At 48.2% G+C, this 20,714-nt stretch overlaps 1 protein-coding gene across 3 annotated transcripts in view; it reads left to right on the forward strand.

Moving 5' to 3' along the window:
- The window catches only part of LOC119179711 (uncharacterized), a 138,389-nt gene that overhangs the window by 117,378 nt on the left and 297 nt on the right, over positions 1 to 20,714 (forward strand). For 2 of the 3 annotated variants that reach the window (XM_075868736.1, XM_075868734.1), the window contains exons 2-6: positions 14,280 to 15,122; positions 15,646 to 15,716; positions 16,279 to 16,374; positions 17,211 to 17,258; positions 19,358 to 19,402. In XM_075868736.1, the coding sequence (XP_075724851.1) occupies positions 14,285 to 15,122; positions 15,646 to 15,716; positions 16,279 to 16,374; positions 17,211 to 17,258; positions 19,358 to 19,402 (1,098 nt within the window). In that variant the 5' untranslated portion in view covers positions 14,280 to 14,284. The remainder of the gene's footprint in view (positions 1 to 14,279; positions 15,123 to 15,645; positions 15,717 to 16,278; positions 16,375 to 17,210; positions 17,259 to 19,357; positions 19,403 to 20,714) is intronic. The other variant, XM_075868737.1, reaches the window with a different exon arrangement.

Raw genomic sequence — 20,714 nt, forward strand, 5'->3', positions numbered from 1 at the left:
GAACTGAGATGCAGCGCCGCTGAACCCGAGGAGGGTGGTTCCACTCCCTGCCACGCCGGTCACGTGTGATGAGGGCAGAAATACAAGAACGCCTGTATTGAAGGCGACCCGCGAAGCTGAAACGTGTGGTCACAGGCGGTTGCACATGTCGCAGCAGAAACCAAAGACCACTCGAGAAACGGCCGCCGAAAGCGGGCGTTGAGCCGGCGACGCGTTCCCGACATTGGCACGTTGACGCTGCTCTGCCCGCAACACCGCTTTCTCGGCTCGCCGTTGTTGTTTTTATTCGGCTCGGCAGGCTGCCGGACTCTTGGGGCGCAGTTGTACACATTCGGCATGTAACGTAGGGCAATGAAATAAAGTCGCTTTGACACTTAAGATAGACGTTCATGTCCCTCTTCAGAGATGGGGATTCAGGCGAGGTGAGTGGAGATAACATTACCCTAACTGAGAAAACCAATAAGCCACAAAAGAAGAATATTCAATTCGAATAAATCTCATCTTGGTTTGGTCGGGCTGTTATGCATGCCCCGAGTTGTAAGAACGGTTCCACAGCTAGACTGCGCTTATGCGTTTGGAGAACGCGGGTCATTTCAAGATATTAGAGAGTTTTAGTACTGCGTACGCTGCGTACGTGGCGGCGTTGCGTACGTAAGGACGCCACGTTCCGCGTAGTGCGCATGCACAGACCGCAACGCGCACGTATCGCGTTGCGTACGCAGCCGCTACGTACGCACGCATGAGATGCGTGCGTGCGTACGTATGAGGGGATCGCGCCGCTCTCGAACAAGTTCGCGACCGCGTGAGACTTCGTTTTGCAAAATGGCAGCATCGAGGACAAGCACCGACCGGCTCTGTGGCTTAAAATATGGCCATAATCTGGCTATAACACTTGGATTGGCTCACATTGGCTGCCAACAACACGTGCTTCTATTTTGATTTACCAGATGGCGCAACACGCTTCACGCTTGTTACGTACGCGGGTACTACGGCGTACTAAAAGCCGATTAGTGGCAAACGACGCCACGTAACGCAAGGCGATTGCGTGATGCGTACGTAGCACCGTTCCGCAGTACTAAATCTCTCTATTCAGCCACTCATAATGCAGTCGTCAAAAAAAAAGAGAACAAAGAAAACTGGTCAAACAAGTGTTAGCGAAAGCCACGTACATCTTCTCGTGGCATGATGTGCGTATAATGTTCAACAAAGACGGCTCGCCTTCGGAGTATATGTGTTTTTTTTTATTTATTCAGCTTTACTCTATAGCTTTAAACTATACAATCGAATCAGAGAGAACGAGGAAAACAAATTCATTGCAAGTGCAACGCCTAGCTTGAAAGGGAAACGTGTTTCTAACGAAGGCATACGGGGGCGCCCTTGCTTCCTCCTTGTAAAACGATCGTCTGAGAGTCGTCGTTCGAAACAACATCGCAGGGAAGGTAATTGTTTTGTGTTGTTTTTGTTTTCATTTTTCTATTGATATCGCGTGTGGTACTTACGTAAGGACCACTCGGGCTTTGCAAATTTCTGTCCACTAACCACCAGTGCAATAAATTCCAACAAGAGGGAGAGTGAGAGGCTTAAACTTTAAGTGAGAATGAATGTTTGAGGAGGAAAAAAATATATTTAGCACTGGTTTTACGTTCCGAAACATCTTCCCCGGTGGAGCTGTGGTTATGGGGCTCGGCTGCATACCTGAAAGTCACGGGAGACAGGATAATGCCATGACTTGTGCGGAAAGCTTTCGATGGGTGGCGGGAGAGCACCAATACATCGACTCTGAAAAAAAATGACCGCGTATCTGTGTGTTTTGCTGCAAATATAGTTCAAAGACGATATTCTTTTGCCTGACTTGTTTCATACATAGCGTTTCATTTTCAGCGCAGCCTAAAACCACTACGGTCTTTAGAATTAAGTTGTCGGTGTCTGTTCTGGGGCGTTCCACGAAGCTTGCCGCGAAGGCATCGCCTTAAACGATGCCCCAAAGCGGACACCATCTGCGCCCGTGCATTATCATTGTTCTACAGTCATCATATAAGGAAAGCTGTCGACGCTGCTTTGGCCATGGAAACCATCTACCAACCACCGCACCAAGCACAGTTAGGGGACGGTGTCCAGGCCTCTTCGGTCGCTCAACTTTCTTTCATTGGTGCCGCGACACCAGTTCATGCCAAGGCATCGCATGTGTTTTGTCGTCTGGGAACGCTTTTAATGCTCCCATCTGCGTAGATTCCGTGAACTAGACTTTACCATCACATCACCCTCCCAAGGACGCCGTGCACACGTCCTTGGCTATGGGTTGTGCCAGAGTGAGTAATAGAGTCGCTGCCAGGTTTTTCCGCAGATGCCGGCCCTGGCTCTCGATGCGGATCAACCGACAGCGCCGTCAAGCTGCAGCATACCATCGCGCAACTCCGCGTCACAAATAACTTAGAAGTGTGGCAGCTTGGGCTAGTTGGTAGCGCATGACGATAGTTATAGCGCGAGAACAAAACAATGACACAGAGACAAGAACGACGACACAGAGACAAGAAGGATACGAAAGACACGTGTCGTGTCTTTCGTGTCCTTGTCTCTGTGTCGTCGTTTTGTTCTCGCGCTATAACTATCGTCACAAATAATGCCTTGGTAGCGTCGAGCTCCCAGCTGTCTCCTGCCGCCTTACTAACATTGAGCGTAATCGATGTCGTGTTAGCTGTTGCCGTTTCACGATATCTTGAGGCCAGCTCACCTGAGAACCGCCGGGCGCTCCTGTGTTCCCTCACGGTGCTCTCAGAGCAATTGGGCTGCTTGGCGCGGGCACGTTCCGGATTTTCATCCGCCATCCCGCCATCGCTGGCTCCCTGTGAACTACCATGGTTTCGTGGCATCTAGGACGACGTTTTTAGGTCAATTGAGACTGGGGACTCACTCGGCACCCTCCAAGCCCAGTCAGAATATGGGAAATGGGCAATTTCTATCGAGCGCCTTCGCGGTACTGCCAGGGCATCGTACGGCTATGAAGGGGCGAAGCAACAATCCTGGCCTGAATGGTGCGCCCGATTGATCACTGTTTTTCGGCCGCTGTCACATTTCAGCAGCTTCTCGCCAACCGACCCAATGCCTGCTGCTCTTTGGAGCTCTGAGACACACAACCACGATGGTGCAGCTCTATCCGGACTTTATGATCTGGCCCTAATTCGGTGACAGAGAGCAAGGGAACGGTCACGTTGGTGTAGCTATGCCCTACACCAACGTCCCTACCCGTGGACTTCGAGCTCCTGAGAAGCCGCCGCCAGATGCTAGAGCTGTGTCTTGCAGCTCTTTCGCAGGAAGCTTCGCGGAACGTCCCGCAACAGACACCGACATAGACACCGACACAATTTTCAAGGATAGCTTCAAGATGTAGATGCGTCAGGATAAACTCACAACATTACTTGACAGAGACCAAGACTACTTCTGAGCAACAGAAGTCGATGACTTTGACCCCAGGCTCATCGTCATTTGAATACGTGGAGAGGTCGCCTCCTCTAATGATTGACACGCGGGCTGTCCAGAAGCCAAACGAGCTCATAGCAGCAGATGGTCACTTTCCTCTGGGAACACAGACCATGTGTGCTGGTGGCTTTATTGATGACTTCCGAAGCCATGTATCCACATCCACGACTCCTCACACAACGGTTAAACCATCTCTCAGACAGCCACCAGAATGCTCGGTAGGACAAATCGCAGCGAATAAAACATTGGCCACCACGGCATAGTCAATGCCGTCCACCAGAAGTATGTTTGGCATGTCGTCAACCCAAGCCACTGCGTGGCCGAGATCGGCCACAACGATGCAGCCAGTATCGTCTTCCAGGCTAAGGTACTCAGCTGCTGACCCGCAGGTCGCGGGATCGAATCCTGGCTGCGGCGGCTGCATTTCCGATGGATGCGGAAATGTTGTAGGCACGTGTGCTCAGATTTGGACGCACGTTAAAGAACCCCTGGTGGTCCAAATTTCCGGAGCCCTCCTCTACGGCGTCTCTCATAATCATATCGTGGTTTTCGGACGTTAAACCCTACAAATCAAATCAGTATCTTCTTCCAGGTCTAGTTCTGGCAGATCAATGAACAGAAGCGCAACGATGCAGTCAGCACCGTCCACCTGAGGCTATACGCGCAAAGCACTGAGCCAAGTCCCCGTGTTTAGGCGTTTTATCTGTCAACCACAGTGACCCCACCAACATCGGCCACGGGAGACTCTGTAGGCACCGTCCGCAGACCAGAGGGAGCTGCGTTGCTGGCACTAGCCCATCCTAAGTTTGCTGGCATTGACCGTTATGGGCACGCAAAAAAAAATGACGTGCGTATGCGTCCCCGTGTATCTCTGCTGCAATTCGCCCACTCACGGGGGGGGGGGGGGGGGCAGGGAGACGTGGGTGTCACGTTCCATTTTGACTGACCCCAACCTATTATTGCATTTTTTCTCTGCAAAACATTGCGGTCTGGCATTGCAGTCACACTGCAAAACTGGACTGCACGGTGCCATGATTGGGGCCTTGTGTGCCTCGGGGCCTCGTGTGCAACCAGCACGAGAAGATGAAGAGAACGAGTTCTGATAAAGAACAGCCGGCCCGGCGAACGGGTGCTGTGTGCGTATATATTTATCTTTTACGAAAGGAGCACAGCCTCTAGTAATTACTTATTGATATTGCTCCTCAGATGTGCGGCATATTTGCTTTTTGATCTAATATTTCACAAGTATATAAACGCAGCCACCAATTGAAGATGGCCATGCGTTAAGCAAGTGCTTGAACTTTGGCTGGGTGGCATAATTCTTTCGTGTGACAGACAGACAGACAGACAGACAGACAGACAGACAGACAGACAGACAGACAGACAGACAGACAGACAGGCAGGCAGGCAGGCAGGCAGGCAGGCAGGCAGGCAGGCAGGCAGGCAGGCAGGCAGGCCAAAAGTTTTAGATGCGAAGTAGCTCTTTGACAAGCCTATCTAACGCTGTCTCTCCGTGTCTCCGTACCAACGCTCCGCACCGCGTTCCCTCCGCAGCGGTTGTTGGAACGATGCCAAGTATAGGTCAAGTCGCAGCTGCGCGCTGACGTCACTCTCTCCCTCATCCGGAGCAGCTGCCTGCTCTTTCCAACACACCTAGGGGGTGTTGTTTCTCCGCCCGCTCGCAACACACTTCTCACTCACTTCACCCCCTCCATCGCTCGCAACACTCGACCACACGTCAAGTAGAAACACATTTTCGGCTGGTTTATCTGTGATGAAACTTACACGAAACCTAACCCGCCTCCCGTGTCTTTGCGTTTCAAAGAAACGTTTACTCGAGTAAAGGCTACACTGAGTTTCGCTTCAAACCGTCTTTACAACACCCGCGTCGACGCCCATTTCAGCCGGGTTAATGGCGTGCGCACCGCTTCTGCTTCGCATCCCTTCGTAATTCCCTTTGGAGAGGTGGTGCATAATTTTGTGTCCAAGTATCCCAAGCATGACTTTCGTCTTAGAAAATTTATTCTGCGCCGGTTTTACGTTCCGAAATGTTTGCCGCGGTTGGGCAGTGGTTATGGTGCAGACCTGAAGATCAGCAGGCAGGGCTAAATGACGATAAGTGGGGAAACGTTCAGTGGGTGGCGGGAAGGCATCAATACAATGACTCAAAAAACAAAACGAAAAACATGGTTCACGCCTTTGAATAGTCTTGAGTGACAACACAAGAGACTGGAAATTATTAAGAGCTCAGCTTCTTAGGTGCCTGTTCCCAACGTTACTAGATTACCTACTATAGTAACGTTGCCCGTTTTTTGCGTTGAGCGGCGTCGCCATCGGCATCGTCGGCGTTGTCTTAACCGATCGAGCGAAGAAGCACGACAGAGAGCAAACGTGTAGTCTGTCGATATCACGAGCCACTGGCCTTTGACCACGCTTTCTTGCTCCGTCACGCGCGCTGGCCCCTACTCCGCGCGCATGCAGGGTAGCAGGGCGGGCACATGCACTGCACCCGTATGGCTTCGCTTGTCGTAACCAAGGAGGATTAATTTTAGGGGCGAAGCTCCGTAAAGCGGCACCCGTTCGTTTCTCGTCGTAGTACGTAACATGTCTTACGCTTTGACCTGCAAGGTGGCGCCGTTGGGAGATATCTCCTGTGCGTTATTGAACAAAAATTCGCAGCGTGCGCGTTAGCTGAAAGCCGAATTTTCCTGTCTCTCATTCTCCGTTAGCAGCCATTGGCATGTACATTGAGCACTATCTGACAAGAAAAGGTTGCTACGTTATACTCGCTGGGTGTTACCTCCTTGGTTTTAGAAAGGATTAGCGAGCGTTGGGCCGCAGTGCCTAAATACAGTAAACTAGTAGATACCACGAACTCGAGGTGGTTAAAGGTGGGAAGTAGACAACAAGCGCAAGCCGTAAGAAAGCGTGCGTGTGCCACCTCTAGTTTAGTCCTTGGAATGTCCGCTGGATGGCGGTGCTTCTTTATGCGGAATTTATGATGAAAAGATGCGAGATGGTGGTACTTGGAGTGTTGACTAGATGGACGAAGGGACACACCGACAGATGCATGGACGGACGCACGGATGGCTGCATGGACGGATGGACGCATGGATGGAGGCAGGGGCGGACGCACGAACAGATGCACGCACGGACGGGTGGATGGACGCATGGGCGGTCACACAGACGGACGCATGGACGGACGGAAGCAAGAACGAATGGACGGACGGATGCTTCGCCCCACTCTCCATCATTCACTCCGTGGATATGCTGCCATTTTTTTTTTAAATCCTCCTTGGTCGTAACAGAGCTGCCGGCGTTTTGCTTGGTTTGCAACGACCGCAATGCTCAGAGTAGTTCTTAAGGGCTGTCGGCGTTTCGAATGGTTCGCGACTCCTGCAACGCGCAGAGTAGTAGTGGTGGGCGTAGCATTCGAGCGATGGAAGTTTCTGTGGCAATACGCAACGAATCGTGCATTGCTACAACTGCGGATACCGAAAACTTCAAACGCAGGTCGCGTTTCCCAAACTTGAAGCCGCGCCTACAATTCGCATGAGGAAGTATCGTGATCATCGGAAATTTTTTTTGAAGTTTGTACGTAGTAAAAACGCATTGTATTCAGGCTAGACGTGAACAATTGATGTTGCATTTATACAATTCCTTTTTGCATATTGGTTGCTGCCATGGTAATAGTCAACTAGAGGGTTTATGTACCTATAGAATCAAAGGAAGGGCATTCGAGAATCAGAACGAGGTCTTGTAACGCTTTTGTTTAGTTGTTCGGAGCGTACAATCTGCATCTTGGCAGCTCAGCGGGGCTGTGCAGGGTGTCTAGTAAAATTTCTAGTTGTGATAAGTTGACACTTTTGTACAACTGTGGCTGACTGTGTTACCAGGTACTCTAAACCGTTAACAACTTTTTCCAAACACACGCGAATCCATCTTAATTGTTGACCGAAATAGAGACGGCTTTCTGCTCTGAATCGTTTAACACTTCTTTTTACCCACACATTTGGGACAGCTCACGGTTCTCTCATAGTAGAGGGCTCTTAAGCGTCCACAAATTATTTTAAACACATCTTTTGTTACAAGTTTTTACGTTTATGTGTCAAACATCGATTGTACCTGTCCCTTACGCGTAATTTCATACTTTGCGTCCAGGTTAAGGAAGTCTGTTTTGTCATACTCGTGAACGCATGTCTATAGCAAGAAAATGTTCAGTTGAAATGTTATTGATGTTAGCCGTCTGCGATTATATCTTTTCTCGACACAATGCTTATTCTAAGCGGAAGAGCCCAGATAGAGCTGTTTACTGTGTGGCAGGCCCGACGTTCACTTAAGTGTCTTGAATCGCGTTAACCCTAATTGTTTGTAGCGAGGAAAGTACCCAGCGAGCGCCTCGCCAAGCGCACGTTACACACCAACTTGCGCTGACGGGACCACCGAACCGAATAGATGGATGGATGGATGGATGGATGGATGGATGGATGGATGGATGGATGGATGGATGGATGGATGGATGGATGGATGGATGGATGGATGGACGGACGGACGGACGGACGGACGGACGGACGGACGGACGGACGGATGGATGGATGGATGGGACCATGGCACCTTTCCGAATCCCTTGATAGGACGATGACGAAGTGCCGGTGTGGCAGAATGCCGAATGTTTGAGTTCCGTGGGTTTTTTTGTGAATAATTTTTATTTCGCCTGTCAAGCGCGGTCTCCTGCAGGTGGGCGATGGAGGCAGAGCCGTATGGAAAACTACCGGGCACAAGAATGACCCCGGGTGTTGGTTCCAAGAAGCGCTAGAGCTCCGAGAGTGGCACTGACAGTGATGACACCTAACCCTACAACGTCAGCAGTGATGAATCAGGGGACGACAATTTCGGACTAGTGAGAAACCACAAGGGAAAAGGATGATTTCTGAGCACGTCACCTAATTCGAGTGAGCCCACCATGCGGTCTCCGCAGAATAGCGAGGTAATAACCATCCGTTTCATGCCAGTTCTCGCTAGTGACAACATGAGACGCCTTAACCGGCAAGCCGTGTCTGTACAGCTAGAGGCACTGGGGCCGAACGAAGTAAAGGAAGTCAGAGTGAATAGCCGCAAGAACATCTTAGCGATTGGCATCAATCATATGACTGCGCTTGACAGATTGCGTGAAGTAACGGAACTTAATGGGATGAAAGTCCGCTCTCATATACCGCCGGGCAAAGAAGTAAGCACTGGGGTTACATGATGTTGCCGAAGCCATTACCCACTCGGACCTATCAGTCTTGATTAAGCCGGCTTCGGAAGACGCCATTATTACAAATATATGTCGTATCGGGACATCACGATGCGGATGAATTACATTTAAGGGCGGATCACTTCCATCACACGTAAAAGTGGGCCGCTTCCGACACGCAGTTCGCCCTTTTATACCGAAACCACTTCAATGCTAGAAGTACATGAAGTTAGGTCGCGGAAGTGGTGTGTGCACAAACTCTACTATCTGTTCCCGGTGCACTGGGCACCACAACAAGGACACGTGCCAGGCCACGACTCTGAAACGCTCAAACTGCAATGGGCCACATGATGCCACTTCGAAGGACTGTCCTTTTATTCGAAAGGAGCTAACAATACCGAAGAAAAGGGCCAGAGATGGCATCTGATACCGAGAAGCAGCTGCATCCATTACGCGACGATGGTCCCGTCGCCGGTGCTGCACCAAAACCACCGAACCCTCGTCGCCTCGCGAAGGACGCCCAAAACCATCTCCACCTCTCCCACTCCGGCGAAGCGCTGTCCGTTCTAAAAACAAAAGCGCTTCTGCTAGCAGTGGAGCCGACGCTTCATCTTTATTACCCAGTCATAACGCAACCGTTTTAAAGGAAAATGATGCCTCTGCCAGCAATGCAGAAGACGCTTGGCCCGAACTCTCAAAGATACATGCGCCTGATCAGCGGCATCAGATTTCGACAGTGAGGAACACTTCATCGGTACCTCATAACTTGACGGACGAAGGACAACTTATCGGCATGGTTAGCACCCTGGTCGGTGCTATGCGCCTGCTGCTGAGCAAGATGCCGACACCAACAGTTCAAAGCGTGTTGCAACTGCTTGACATCGTCACTACAGTTCTCGCAAGCATTCAGAAGTCTGCTGCTTGAGAACGCAAGCGGCACCATCATGGTTTCACCATCGGCAGATCATTTGGGTGCACGGAACCACGCGTACAAGTTAATGCAACGAATGTGCTCAATTGATTAAGACACGGATGTGACTCGCCGTCTCTGATGTTAAGCACATAACTGCCGTTTTGTCCATGTCATGAGTGACATTTATCTCCTTCTCTCTCTCTCTAACTTTTATTCCCCTTACCCTTCCCCAGTGCAAGGTAGCCTACTAGGCTCAGCCATGGTTAACCTCCCTGCCTTTCTTTCGTCTTTATTCTCTCTCTCTCTCTCTCTCTCTCATAACGTCATCCCTATTGTTCCGTGGTGCCCTATTTTTCATTACAGCTGCATTCCTGTTACCCTTAGTCATTACGTATCTTTCGTGCTCCCTTAGATACTCAGCCCCGTTATTTATCCATACGCCCGAATATTCGTATTTATCCACTGTTTCTAGCGTGACTTTCTGTATCTTATGAACCAGCGCGCGACGTGAGCGCCGCAATGCAAGTCGGTGGTGAGGCACACACTACGTTAGTGACATCATCCCTTTCCTCACCCTTTACTAAGGTTTACATTATGAGTCAACTGTTGGGAACCTCTCAACACTCTCAAAGGCCGTCCTACTTCGTAACTATTTTCGAAACGAAGAATTTTTCATCGCATTGGGGTTTACGGGCAGTGACGGCAAAATGGATTTCACGCTTGTAGAAACAACCAATAAGAGGTGTCCACTGAGCTCTCACCGCCAGGCGGCGCCAGCGAGGGCGCCGCCATGAGCTGTGGTCCGTCAGCGATCCGGCATACGGCAGCCTGATGTTTGGCGGCGCTGCGCCTCACTGACCCGTTTTTTTTAACAAAAAATATCAGTATACCACGTGCTGCCGAGAACTTCAGTTGTGTCCCGACGATTCGTATAGCTCGCGAGACCACACGTATATACGGAGACTGCCACTCCGGCGTTCCTTCCGGATGTCGTCACGTGGATACCTTCTATAGGAGAGTCACTTGACTGTTGGTTAAAATCAAGGCAGGAGTGAAATTTAGCCCTTCGCTACATACAGCTCATAATATGCGAGGTTTTACGTCCCCTAAAAAACACGGTATGATTATAAGGAACGACGTCGGGCAGGGCCCCTTAAATTTCGACCACCTGGGGTTTTTGAACGTACACAGACATTGCACACTAGTACGCAGGCCTTTACCGTTTCACCGCCGTCGAAATGCGACCGCCGCGACCGTTGTCGAACCCGCGACCTTCGGCTCAGCAGCCGTGCACCGTAGCCACTGATCTTCCGTGGCAGACTTCACCACATGGCGTTACTACTGCGCTACGTGAGATGACTAAGTCGCGAAACCGAGTTGTCGCAATGGCCAACGCTCCGACAAGATGCCTTGTCTGTTTCAAGAGTTCAAGTGCTTCACCTAAATGTGCCTAAAAGTCGTACATTCTTTTCAAACATAGGTAAAAACTTGTCCCTGACATTTCTCTCTGATTTTGTGCTTGTGCTATTGAAAGGGAGCCACTACTTACATTTCTGAGAGTATTGTTGAAAGAATGTTTCAACTAAACACATTATGTAAACAAGTTGCAAATCAGGTGTTTTCTGAAATCAGGCATCTGGTTCCGGCTCGGCTGGTACGTCAGCTGTATTATTCACTCATAAATGTTCAACTGTATTACGACCTACTAATCTGGGGCACTACAAGCAAAACAAACTTGAGTGGGCTGACAGTCCTTCAAGAACAAGCTGTCGGATGGCTTGGTCACACAGCAGCACTCTTTCTAAAGAATGAAATACTAAAAGTTTATCAGCTATACAACCTCAGACTTGATAGACTCCTAGAGAAATAGAAAAAAAAAAACTAAGTGAACTTTTCACACACGTACCTAACTACACGCGCCTGAGATATAGCACCTTGCATTTCCGCTTTGTATACAGCCCAACATAGAACTAACCAACTAAAACACCTTATACGTACTTTTCTGATTCAACCAACATGTGGCTTATTACTTTTGTGTGAAAAAGAAAAAAAAAATAATTATTTTCTTGGGTCGTCAACTGTTGCTGATAGTACTATGTGAGGTTTTTCTCTCTGGTTGCATCCGCTTTCTATTGTTTAGTTTATGAATGGTATTCACAACCCTGTTAAACAGTGGTAGGGTCATCGACAGGACGTTAACCTGCCTTTTGCTGCACCGTACCCTAATATGTAAGGTGATCGCACTGCGGTGGTGGTCTAGTGGCTAAAGTACTCGGCGGCTGACCCGCAGGTCGCGGGATCGAATCACAGCTGCTGCGGCAGCATTTTAGATGGAGGCGAAAATGCTGTAGGCCCGCGTGCTCAGATTTCGGTGCACGTTAAAGAACCCCGGGTCGTCGAAATATCCAGAGTCCTGCACTATACGGCGTCTTTCATAATCATATGGTGGTTTTGGCACAATAAATCCCACATATCATCAAATTATTACGTAAGGTTATTTCGCTTTAGCCCTATACCATCCAATGTAATGTAACATGTTGAAAGCAGACAATACAAATCTAAAAAAAAATTTACTAAGCGTAGATGTACATGCGCTCTTGTTGCATCCCTGAAGAAGCTTGTCGAAACGGAGATTCCTGCGACAACCTGGGCTCACGAATTTGTCATCATCTGTTCACTCTTTAATATTCAGCTGAACTTCGGCTTTTTAAGCGATAGTCGTTTTATACTTGTTAATCCGTTGTCTCCCGTCGCGTTAACACGGAGTGGTCGATACACCGAAGGCAGGCTTAATACAAGGCTAACAGTACTGAAATCTAGTGCAGAATAAACTAGGGATCTCCAAGCAAAATTTAAACCACAGAGATAACCAAAGACTGCACGCCTTTATGTACAGACGAGTTCACAGTTAAAGGGAACACTTTTGTGTGCACCATGTTGAAATTTCGCTCTGTGGCAAAAACATGGAGGCTTAGATTTGCATCAGAAATAACCGCAGAAATAACCAAAGATTACACTTCTTTATGTACAGACGAGTTCACAGTTAAAGGGAACACTTTTGTGTTCACCATGTTGAAATTTCCCTCTTTGGCAAAAACATGCAGGCTTAGATTTGCATAAGTCTAGACACTGCTGGTCGACTGTTCTTACTCCTTCTGATACATTGGTGCCGTGCACGAACAACGTTCCTACGTCTGCTGCAGTTATGAGGCCCACAATAAGACATGTGCTCATCAGAGTGTTCACTTTAACAGTGGATGGTACTGTACCTACGTTCGCAAAAAAAAAAAAAAAAAAAAACTCTGACGAAATTGGCTGATACCGACGCTAGTCAAGAGAGGGCGCTGGCGCCCCGGTAGGTGCGTCGTTGTCAAGAAAATCAATCACTGGGTCGACCATGCTCCTCGGGCTTCATGAAGTTACATTAAGCTCAGGATTTGTATCTACGCCAAGACGTACACGAGTGCTTCATTAGCGCAGGATTTGGAAGTGAAATTGGAATTGGAATTTTACTGCTCACAATTGCTTCGTGAAGTTTGCACACACTGTGGGGACACGACAGTCACTGGCCAGTTTGAGTCCGAAAAGATGCATTTCATAAGGACGCTTCGGAAAAGCATAACTAAATAAGGCATATAATATCTAACGAAGAATCTGAAAAGAAGCAGTACAGTACACGAAATAACCACACAAAGAACAAAAAAAGTGGTTACAACACAGGAAGAAAAAAAAGGAAGGACAACCTCTACTTACATACTAAAATTAGGACAGCCATCACATTAAACATGACCACATTTAGAGCGGGATAGAGGAAAACAATTCATCAAGACCAACACAAGTACGCAATAACTACACCGGTGATAAACTAACTGCAGATAAACACACAACGAACATTATTAAGGTCCTGAGGAGCTGCGGCCAGTGGGACTCTAGAGAGGACTGTTTGGTTCCTGTTGGCTAGTGCCATTTCGGAGCCAGGAGGCCATTCTTTTCCGCTCAGTGCGTAACAGGAGAAGAGAAGGGCAATACACACACACACACACACACACACAGATATATATATATATATATATATATATATATATATATATATATATATATATATATATATATATATATATATATATATATATATATATATATATATATATAATCTTACAAAAGATATCACATGAGTCAACTTCTCTCGCCTAAAAGAACTGAAAAGCTGTCGCCTTTACACCAAAAATGATCAAGGAGCATGCGCCTAAACACAAGAAAAATGGATACATGAAAATGAAAGAATCGCGAGGGTTGAAGGGCGCTGGCCGATGAAGAGAACTAAAAGATTAGTGCAGCGTTTTAGCCAAATATTAGCACTCCTCTGATATGGCAATAGAGGGGTGACTGATACATCTTTCCCCGCCACTTTTAATGAGCACAGCTTCGAATAATTCATGAGCGATCTTACCTCGATGCCTAGATCGCGTCAACAAAATTGTAACGTAACATAACATAACATAACGAAGCGGTGGCCCCCAAAGGAAGGCGCCTACTTGACGCAGCACTGCACCATGTGCAGGTGCTTACCCGTGCATCCATTCGTTGATCCACGCAGAACGTTATAATGTATTGATTTATACCTCTCTCTTTCTCTCTCTTTCTCATGTGCAGACGACATGGCCTTCGATGGAACCACGAGGGTGGCCTCACATCTGTTTTGTTTTGTCCTTATGCTGTCGCTTTTCATCAAATCGGCGATGGCCCGTCACGTCGACTCGAATTTCCACGAACCAGAGCCGCCACCCAGGTTCACGGAAGATGAGCCACCGTCGAGGGGAGCCGCAAACGATGGGCAGCCTGGTGTGGATCGGGAGATCCCGGATTATGACGTGGGTGTACCATCCTTGGCCCGGCCACCACGTCCCGCTGACGAAGAATTGACATCCATGGCCAAGGAGTCGCAGCCGCCCGATGATGATGATGCTGACGCGAAGCCAGGGCATGAGCGTCATCTGGACGTAGATGGCAGTAGTCCTGGAAGGCGTCCTCACAAGTACATGAAGCCGGCTAACGCGGCTGAAGGAGGAAGGGACTTGGAACCACCTATGACGCATGACGAGCGCCTGGCGCATGACGGGAACGGACCAGAAAGTCATGATCCGGAGCCACCTTCCACGTTCAAAAAGCAGCCTCGTGGGTCTGTAGCAGGAAGAGACTCGAAACCGGCTACCGAATCTGAGGAGCATTCGGCTCCTGACCGGTATGAACCGGAAAGCCGTGGTGCGGGGTCGTCGTCCAGAGACAGGGAGCAGTCTCGCTGGCGCGAAGGGCAGGGAGGCCCGGAACCGGCCATCGCGTACGACGAGGGCCCGGCGCGTGATGAGGATGAACCGGATGGTTCGGAGCCTCCTGCCACGGACGAGGAGAAGCCAGTGGTGGTGGTGGGCATCGAAGGGCGTCCCGCCGTATCTGGCGACACTCCGAAACTTCCAGTTCCGATGGAGTGTTTGTGGTGTGAGTATACTGACACCTGCAGTACACTTGGGTACAACCTAGGCTTGGTTTAAACCTAAGGATAAGTAGCGCCACCCACGAATTCGCTTGTTTGTCACCTTTGTAAGAGTGTGGTGCAGGAAGGTTTCCAACTAAATGTTCGTTGTTCCCACCTAAATGTTGGTCGTGGGCTAAGCAGCGTTTTCCATATTCTCGCTGAAATTTACCAGGACGTTCAAGTTTCTGGCGTGTATCCACCAACACGCATATGTACCGGTATTAGAGAAACAACCATATGCAACTTGCCAAATGTGGTGGACATACGGAAATGGGCAAGCGGTGTAAAACGTGAAAACGATAAAACGTAAAAGAAAACTATTTCGTGTTGGTGCAACGATGCCTCTAGGTGGGCCTTGTATACATTCTTAAATTGTAATGCACCATAAGAACAACCCACATTCGTCGCTGTCGCACTGATTTCTTGAAAATGTTCTCAACTTTTCGCAATGTTGAAGTTTTCCACTCCTTTTTTTTCTTTGTGCAGTCACTGAATCTATGCGTAAATGCAAGAAAACAAGGCTATCTGGGGAGCGGTTTCTATACATGCTGAAAAAAGTACGTACACCGGGCAGGGATCATATATTTTCTCTATTATTATTATTATTATTATTATTATTATTATTATTATTATTATTATTATTATTATTATTATTATTATTATTATTATTATTATTATTATTATTATTATTATTATTATTATTATTATTATTAATAATATTATTATTATTATTATTATTATTATTATTTATTCGTTCGTAAGAACGAAATACGTTCAATCTTGATACTCAATGTAATGTAACCACCCGTTGCGGACCAATAAGAAAAAAAAAAGTACACCCATGCAAAAAGCAACGTTTTCACCGCAAAGGAAATAGGAAGATGAGTGCGATAGCCACAAACTCCAAAGTGCGCAGTTTGTAGCTCTCATACTTTAATAAAATTGTAAAGCTGGCTGCTATATCCTTCAGCAGCCGACATGGCGTCCCTCAAGACTGACTCAAGGAAGCGCGTTACCATAGGGCCAAATCAATACACGAGCAACCACGTCCAGGATGCACCATTGCAATCTAATAAACGCCTCCTTTTCTTTGTTCTCGCCGTCCTCCCACGTGAACAGTTGCAGAATACCACTTATCGGAAGGATCTCTTAGACTGCTTGACCGAAAAATCTGAAGATGTGCCCGATAACATGTACTGCACCGACGAGCAGTCCGTAAGTTGCGGCTTCCATGGCCGATCAATTCATCCCGTGGGCTTTTTTTTTCCTACACATTGGTGGGGTTCTATTCGGTAACATCGTCCGATTCCGCCACGTTGTCATATTCTGTAATGGCGGCACCTTGAGCTAATCAGAGAGGCCGCAGCAGCCCTGTGCGCCAATCGGCGTCGATAGGAGGGTGGAATTTGACAGTGTCCACAATAAACAGAAATATCTATCTATCTATCTATCTATCTATCTATCTATCTATCTATCTATCTATCTATCTATCTATCTATCTATCTATCTATCTATCTATCTATCTATCTATTTGTCTGTCTGTCTGTCTGTCTGTCTGTGTCTGTCTGTGTATGTATGTATGTATGTATGTATGTATGTATGTATGTGTGTGTGTGTATGTATGTATGTATGTATGTATGTATGTATGTATGTATGTATGTATGTATGTATGTATGTATGTATGTATGTATGTATGTATGTATGTATGTATGTATGTATGTATGTATGTATGTATGTATGTATCAATTCACTGTAATTAGCTGCAATTGTGTCTTGTGTAATTTTAAGTCAGACTGACGGCTATGTGTTTGTTCTGCCCAAGTGATTAGTTTTGGACTCACCTATATGTAAGACTGTATATATGTATATACGCTATTTTTTGTTTTTTTTTTCGTAACAATCAAGGGGAATGGGTAGCCGACGCCAAGTAACTTTGACAACGGGGAAAACTTTTATTTTATTTTTATTTCAATAAACGGTCTTTATATCTACCTATAATTTAGTTTGTGAATCACCCTCTTTTTTTATTTCACATTTCTTCCATTTCGTAGGTGCAGGTCATGACCACTTGCGTTAGGAATAACATCATGAAGCAACACGTAAGCGATCTGAGTTTTGCACAATCTTGAGTTGAATATATACTGTAGTAAAACCAAAACTTTTGCGTGTTCACTTTTGTGCGCTGCTCCATATGAACATATACTTACGTGCGAAGCCCTACTGTGTGGCGAACCGAGCCTCCAAGGAGGCGTCAAATAACAAAGCGGTTTGTTCAAGAAATCGGAGGGTGCCCCCACCCCTTGTGCTATAGGTGTCGGGTAGTTAAACTTGAACTCTCATTCGTGCGCCCTGGTGCATTGTAGCGTTTGTCAACGCTGCGTTCTGCAAAGCCCCTCAGTGATGCAGCATGCCTCAGCACCTTTGAGGAAGGGAGATAGTAAAATGTAACGGAGGGGTGACGAAGGGAAGTATAGCAGGACATGAGAACGTGCACGCTGCATGAGTGGCGGCGTTATTTACGTCACGGGTGGCACTGGCGTTTAGGCCCGACCACACGTACCCGTTCCAGCCCGTATGCGCGTGACTATCAGACGCGGTGCCGTGCCCTCTCTCTTCATAGGGAGAGGGCGCGGTGCCACGTCCAGAGGTCACGCGCTGTGACGGGTACATGTGGCCAGGCCTTTAGGCTACCGCGCGCTTACAGTCCTCCCAAAATGCAGACAGCTGTTCAGAGGTATGGTAAAGCGCCAGTCAACAGGCTCTGAAACGTGCAGGAAAGGCTCGCGCATTTTGCCCTGCCCGTGACTAACCTCCTTCAGCGCGCCGGTGACGACAACTCGGGGATCGGCGACGTTGACTTAAAGGGGTCGCGAAACGCTCGCTCTAAAGCGACAATGCGAACCCACCGGCGTTCACACGCACTAACTAGGTGACGTTATCATAAGTAATTCTTCGCCTATCAAGAAACGCGGAACTTTTCGGTACTTGCGTGCGTGCAACTGGGACACTAGTCAGCGTCTTTGTCATACGCGATCGGCGCTAACTTGAACTCTGACGTCATATTAGGCAGCGTCCTTGTGGGACGCGTATGGCAGACGCCGATGAGCGCCTCTTGCGCGTGCTCGATATGCCATAGAGTTCCGCGTTCCTAGATAGGCAAAACTTCTGTGCAGGTCCACTCGGGCTTATGATACAGTTAGCGCATGTGGCTGCCGATGGTGCCGCATTGTCGTTGTAAAGCGACCGTTTCACGACCCCTTTAATTACTGTTTGTTGAGACCTGGTTTAGACCTATCGACTAGCCGCGTGCCGCGTCACGTCGCTTATCACCGAGTTGACGTCACTGTGCGTTGAAGGAGGTTAGTCACGCCCGGGGAGAATGCGCGAACATTTAGATGCGGAAGCATCTTATACTCGCGCCTTGTAGTGCGCCGTCCGCGCCGTCCGCACCGCTTCTCGAACATTCGACAGCTGACGCGCGCGCATGCGCCGTCGCGCCGTCGCCCACCATCTGTGCCGCGCGCGCTTCTCCTTCGAGAACATTCGACAGCTGACAGCGCATGCGCCGTCGCGCCGTCGCCATCTGTGCCGCGCGCGCGCTTCTCCTTCGAGAACATTCAACAGCTGACAGTGCATGCGCCGTCGCGCTGTATATATACTCAAGGTCGGCGCTCGCTCGCTCAGTTGCCGCTCGTCGGTTGGTTTGTACGGCGTGTCGACGTCCAAGGTCGCGGTGAAATGAATTCCAACGAATCCACAAACACAATGATCGACGTCCCTTCGACCAGCGCAGTCCTTTCGCATACGTGTGTACGTGTTCACTCATTTAACACCCCCTCCTACAACCACGTTAACCAATTTAGCCATCGACCCAAGTAAGTCGCAATTTAACACCCCATTTCACAACCACGTTAACCAATTTAGCCATCGACCCAAGTAAGTCGCACTTTAACACCCCGTTAACCAATTATATGCTCCGCATCCTCCTCAGTGTTTCCCCGAGGGAAGCTGCGGGCATTTTTTTTTCTCCCCCGTTTCGGAGCCTGTTGACTGGCCCTTCGAGGAAACTCTGTTTATCAAAACAGTCACGTCTACTGATAAAAGTTTCGAGTTTTTTTCGTCAATTTTCCGACTTCTTTTTATCTCTTTAACATAGCTGTCGTAAATGGTGTTCGTTTCGTGCGCGTCTTTCCTGCAGGTGACTGGCGAAGACGATGTCAGAGAACTTATTGGCGAAACCAAAGTAAGTATGCTAGGCGAAATAATCTCAAGTGCTTCTTCAATATAAACATTCTTTCTCAACCAATCGTTTATTTAATTAAAGTGTTTTTCACCCGGCATACGTACGATTTACCGTCATTCCACTCTAGCAGAATACCAGGTCAATTTCTGTTGGTGTCTTACGCACATGAAATGCACTTTCACAGTCTTCCCCAGAAGACTGCTTCTGAAACCCCATGTAAATTAACGCAGTATTCACATTAACGAGGATTAGAAATTGTTGTGTGTTATTAACGTTCGGCAAATAGACTTGTCCTCTTCTGTGGTGCTTCAAGAGGTCCTGAAGAAGACAAGTCCTTTTGTCTAAACGTGGGCTTCAGGGGCGCTTCATGTGTAACTATTACTCATCACTTTATGGCTTCTTTCACTGCCAACATGCCTTCTTTGGAAAGCAAAAACATGCATAGAATGGTTGCAATGCTTCAAGGCCATGTCCCTCAATCACGTGCGAGCACATACGCACAGGACCGGGCTCCTGCAACGCTCCGGAAACTATCGCCTCTTTTTTCCCTCAACAAACCTCTTCTCCTACAACACAATAGCATATTATAAGGAATGCCAGTATAGGCGTGAGCGAAAGAGGAAAGAGCACAGAGGAAGAGGGGCGGTACTTCATTGTTCAGTGTGCAGGGTTGTGCAAGTGCAGGTTTTCGACGACGGTGACAAACCGGGGGGCTCCTGACTTTACATACCACAAAGTTTACTTCTCACCGTTAAGCCCCGTCGCGGTGGTCTAGTCGCTAAGGTACTCGGCTGCCGACCCGCAGGTCGCGGGATCGAATCCCCGCTGCGGCGGCTGCATTTCCGATGGAGGCCGAAATGTTGAAGGTCCGTGGGCTCAGCTTTGGGTGCACGTTAAAGAAGCCCAGGTGGTCGAAATCTCCGGAGACCTCCACTACGGCGTCTCTCAAAACGATATGGTCGTTTTGGGACGTTAAGCCCCACATGTCAATCAGTTACTTCTAACCTTAAAACGACGTAGGCATGCTGGTACTATACAGTGACAACCACAGCGTAAAATAAAAAGAATATAGAACTAGAGGTTAAGGTACGACATGGACCCTCATTTTTATCACTGGAAAGCCGGGGATCACTGGCAAGCCGCTTTGATTACCACGTCATTGCTTCACCGTCATATTTGCACATACTGAAAAGCCCATTTTTTTTGAACTAGTCCAGACGGCCGAGGGGAGGGGTTGCAAAAAAATTGCCACGCCCCTCCCCACCCTTATGTAAACCAGCTTGCGCAGGCCAATGGACACGCAATATTTGGA

Source organism: Rhipicephalus microplus, chromosome 7, assembly GCF_043290135.1.
Source record: "Rhipicephalus microplus isolate Deutch F79 chromosome 7, USDA_Rmic, whole genome shotgun sequence".
Taxonomy (NCBI): domain Eukaryota; kingdom Metazoa; phylum Arthropoda; class Arachnida; order Ixodida; family Ixodidae; genus Rhipicephalus; species Rhipicephalus microplus.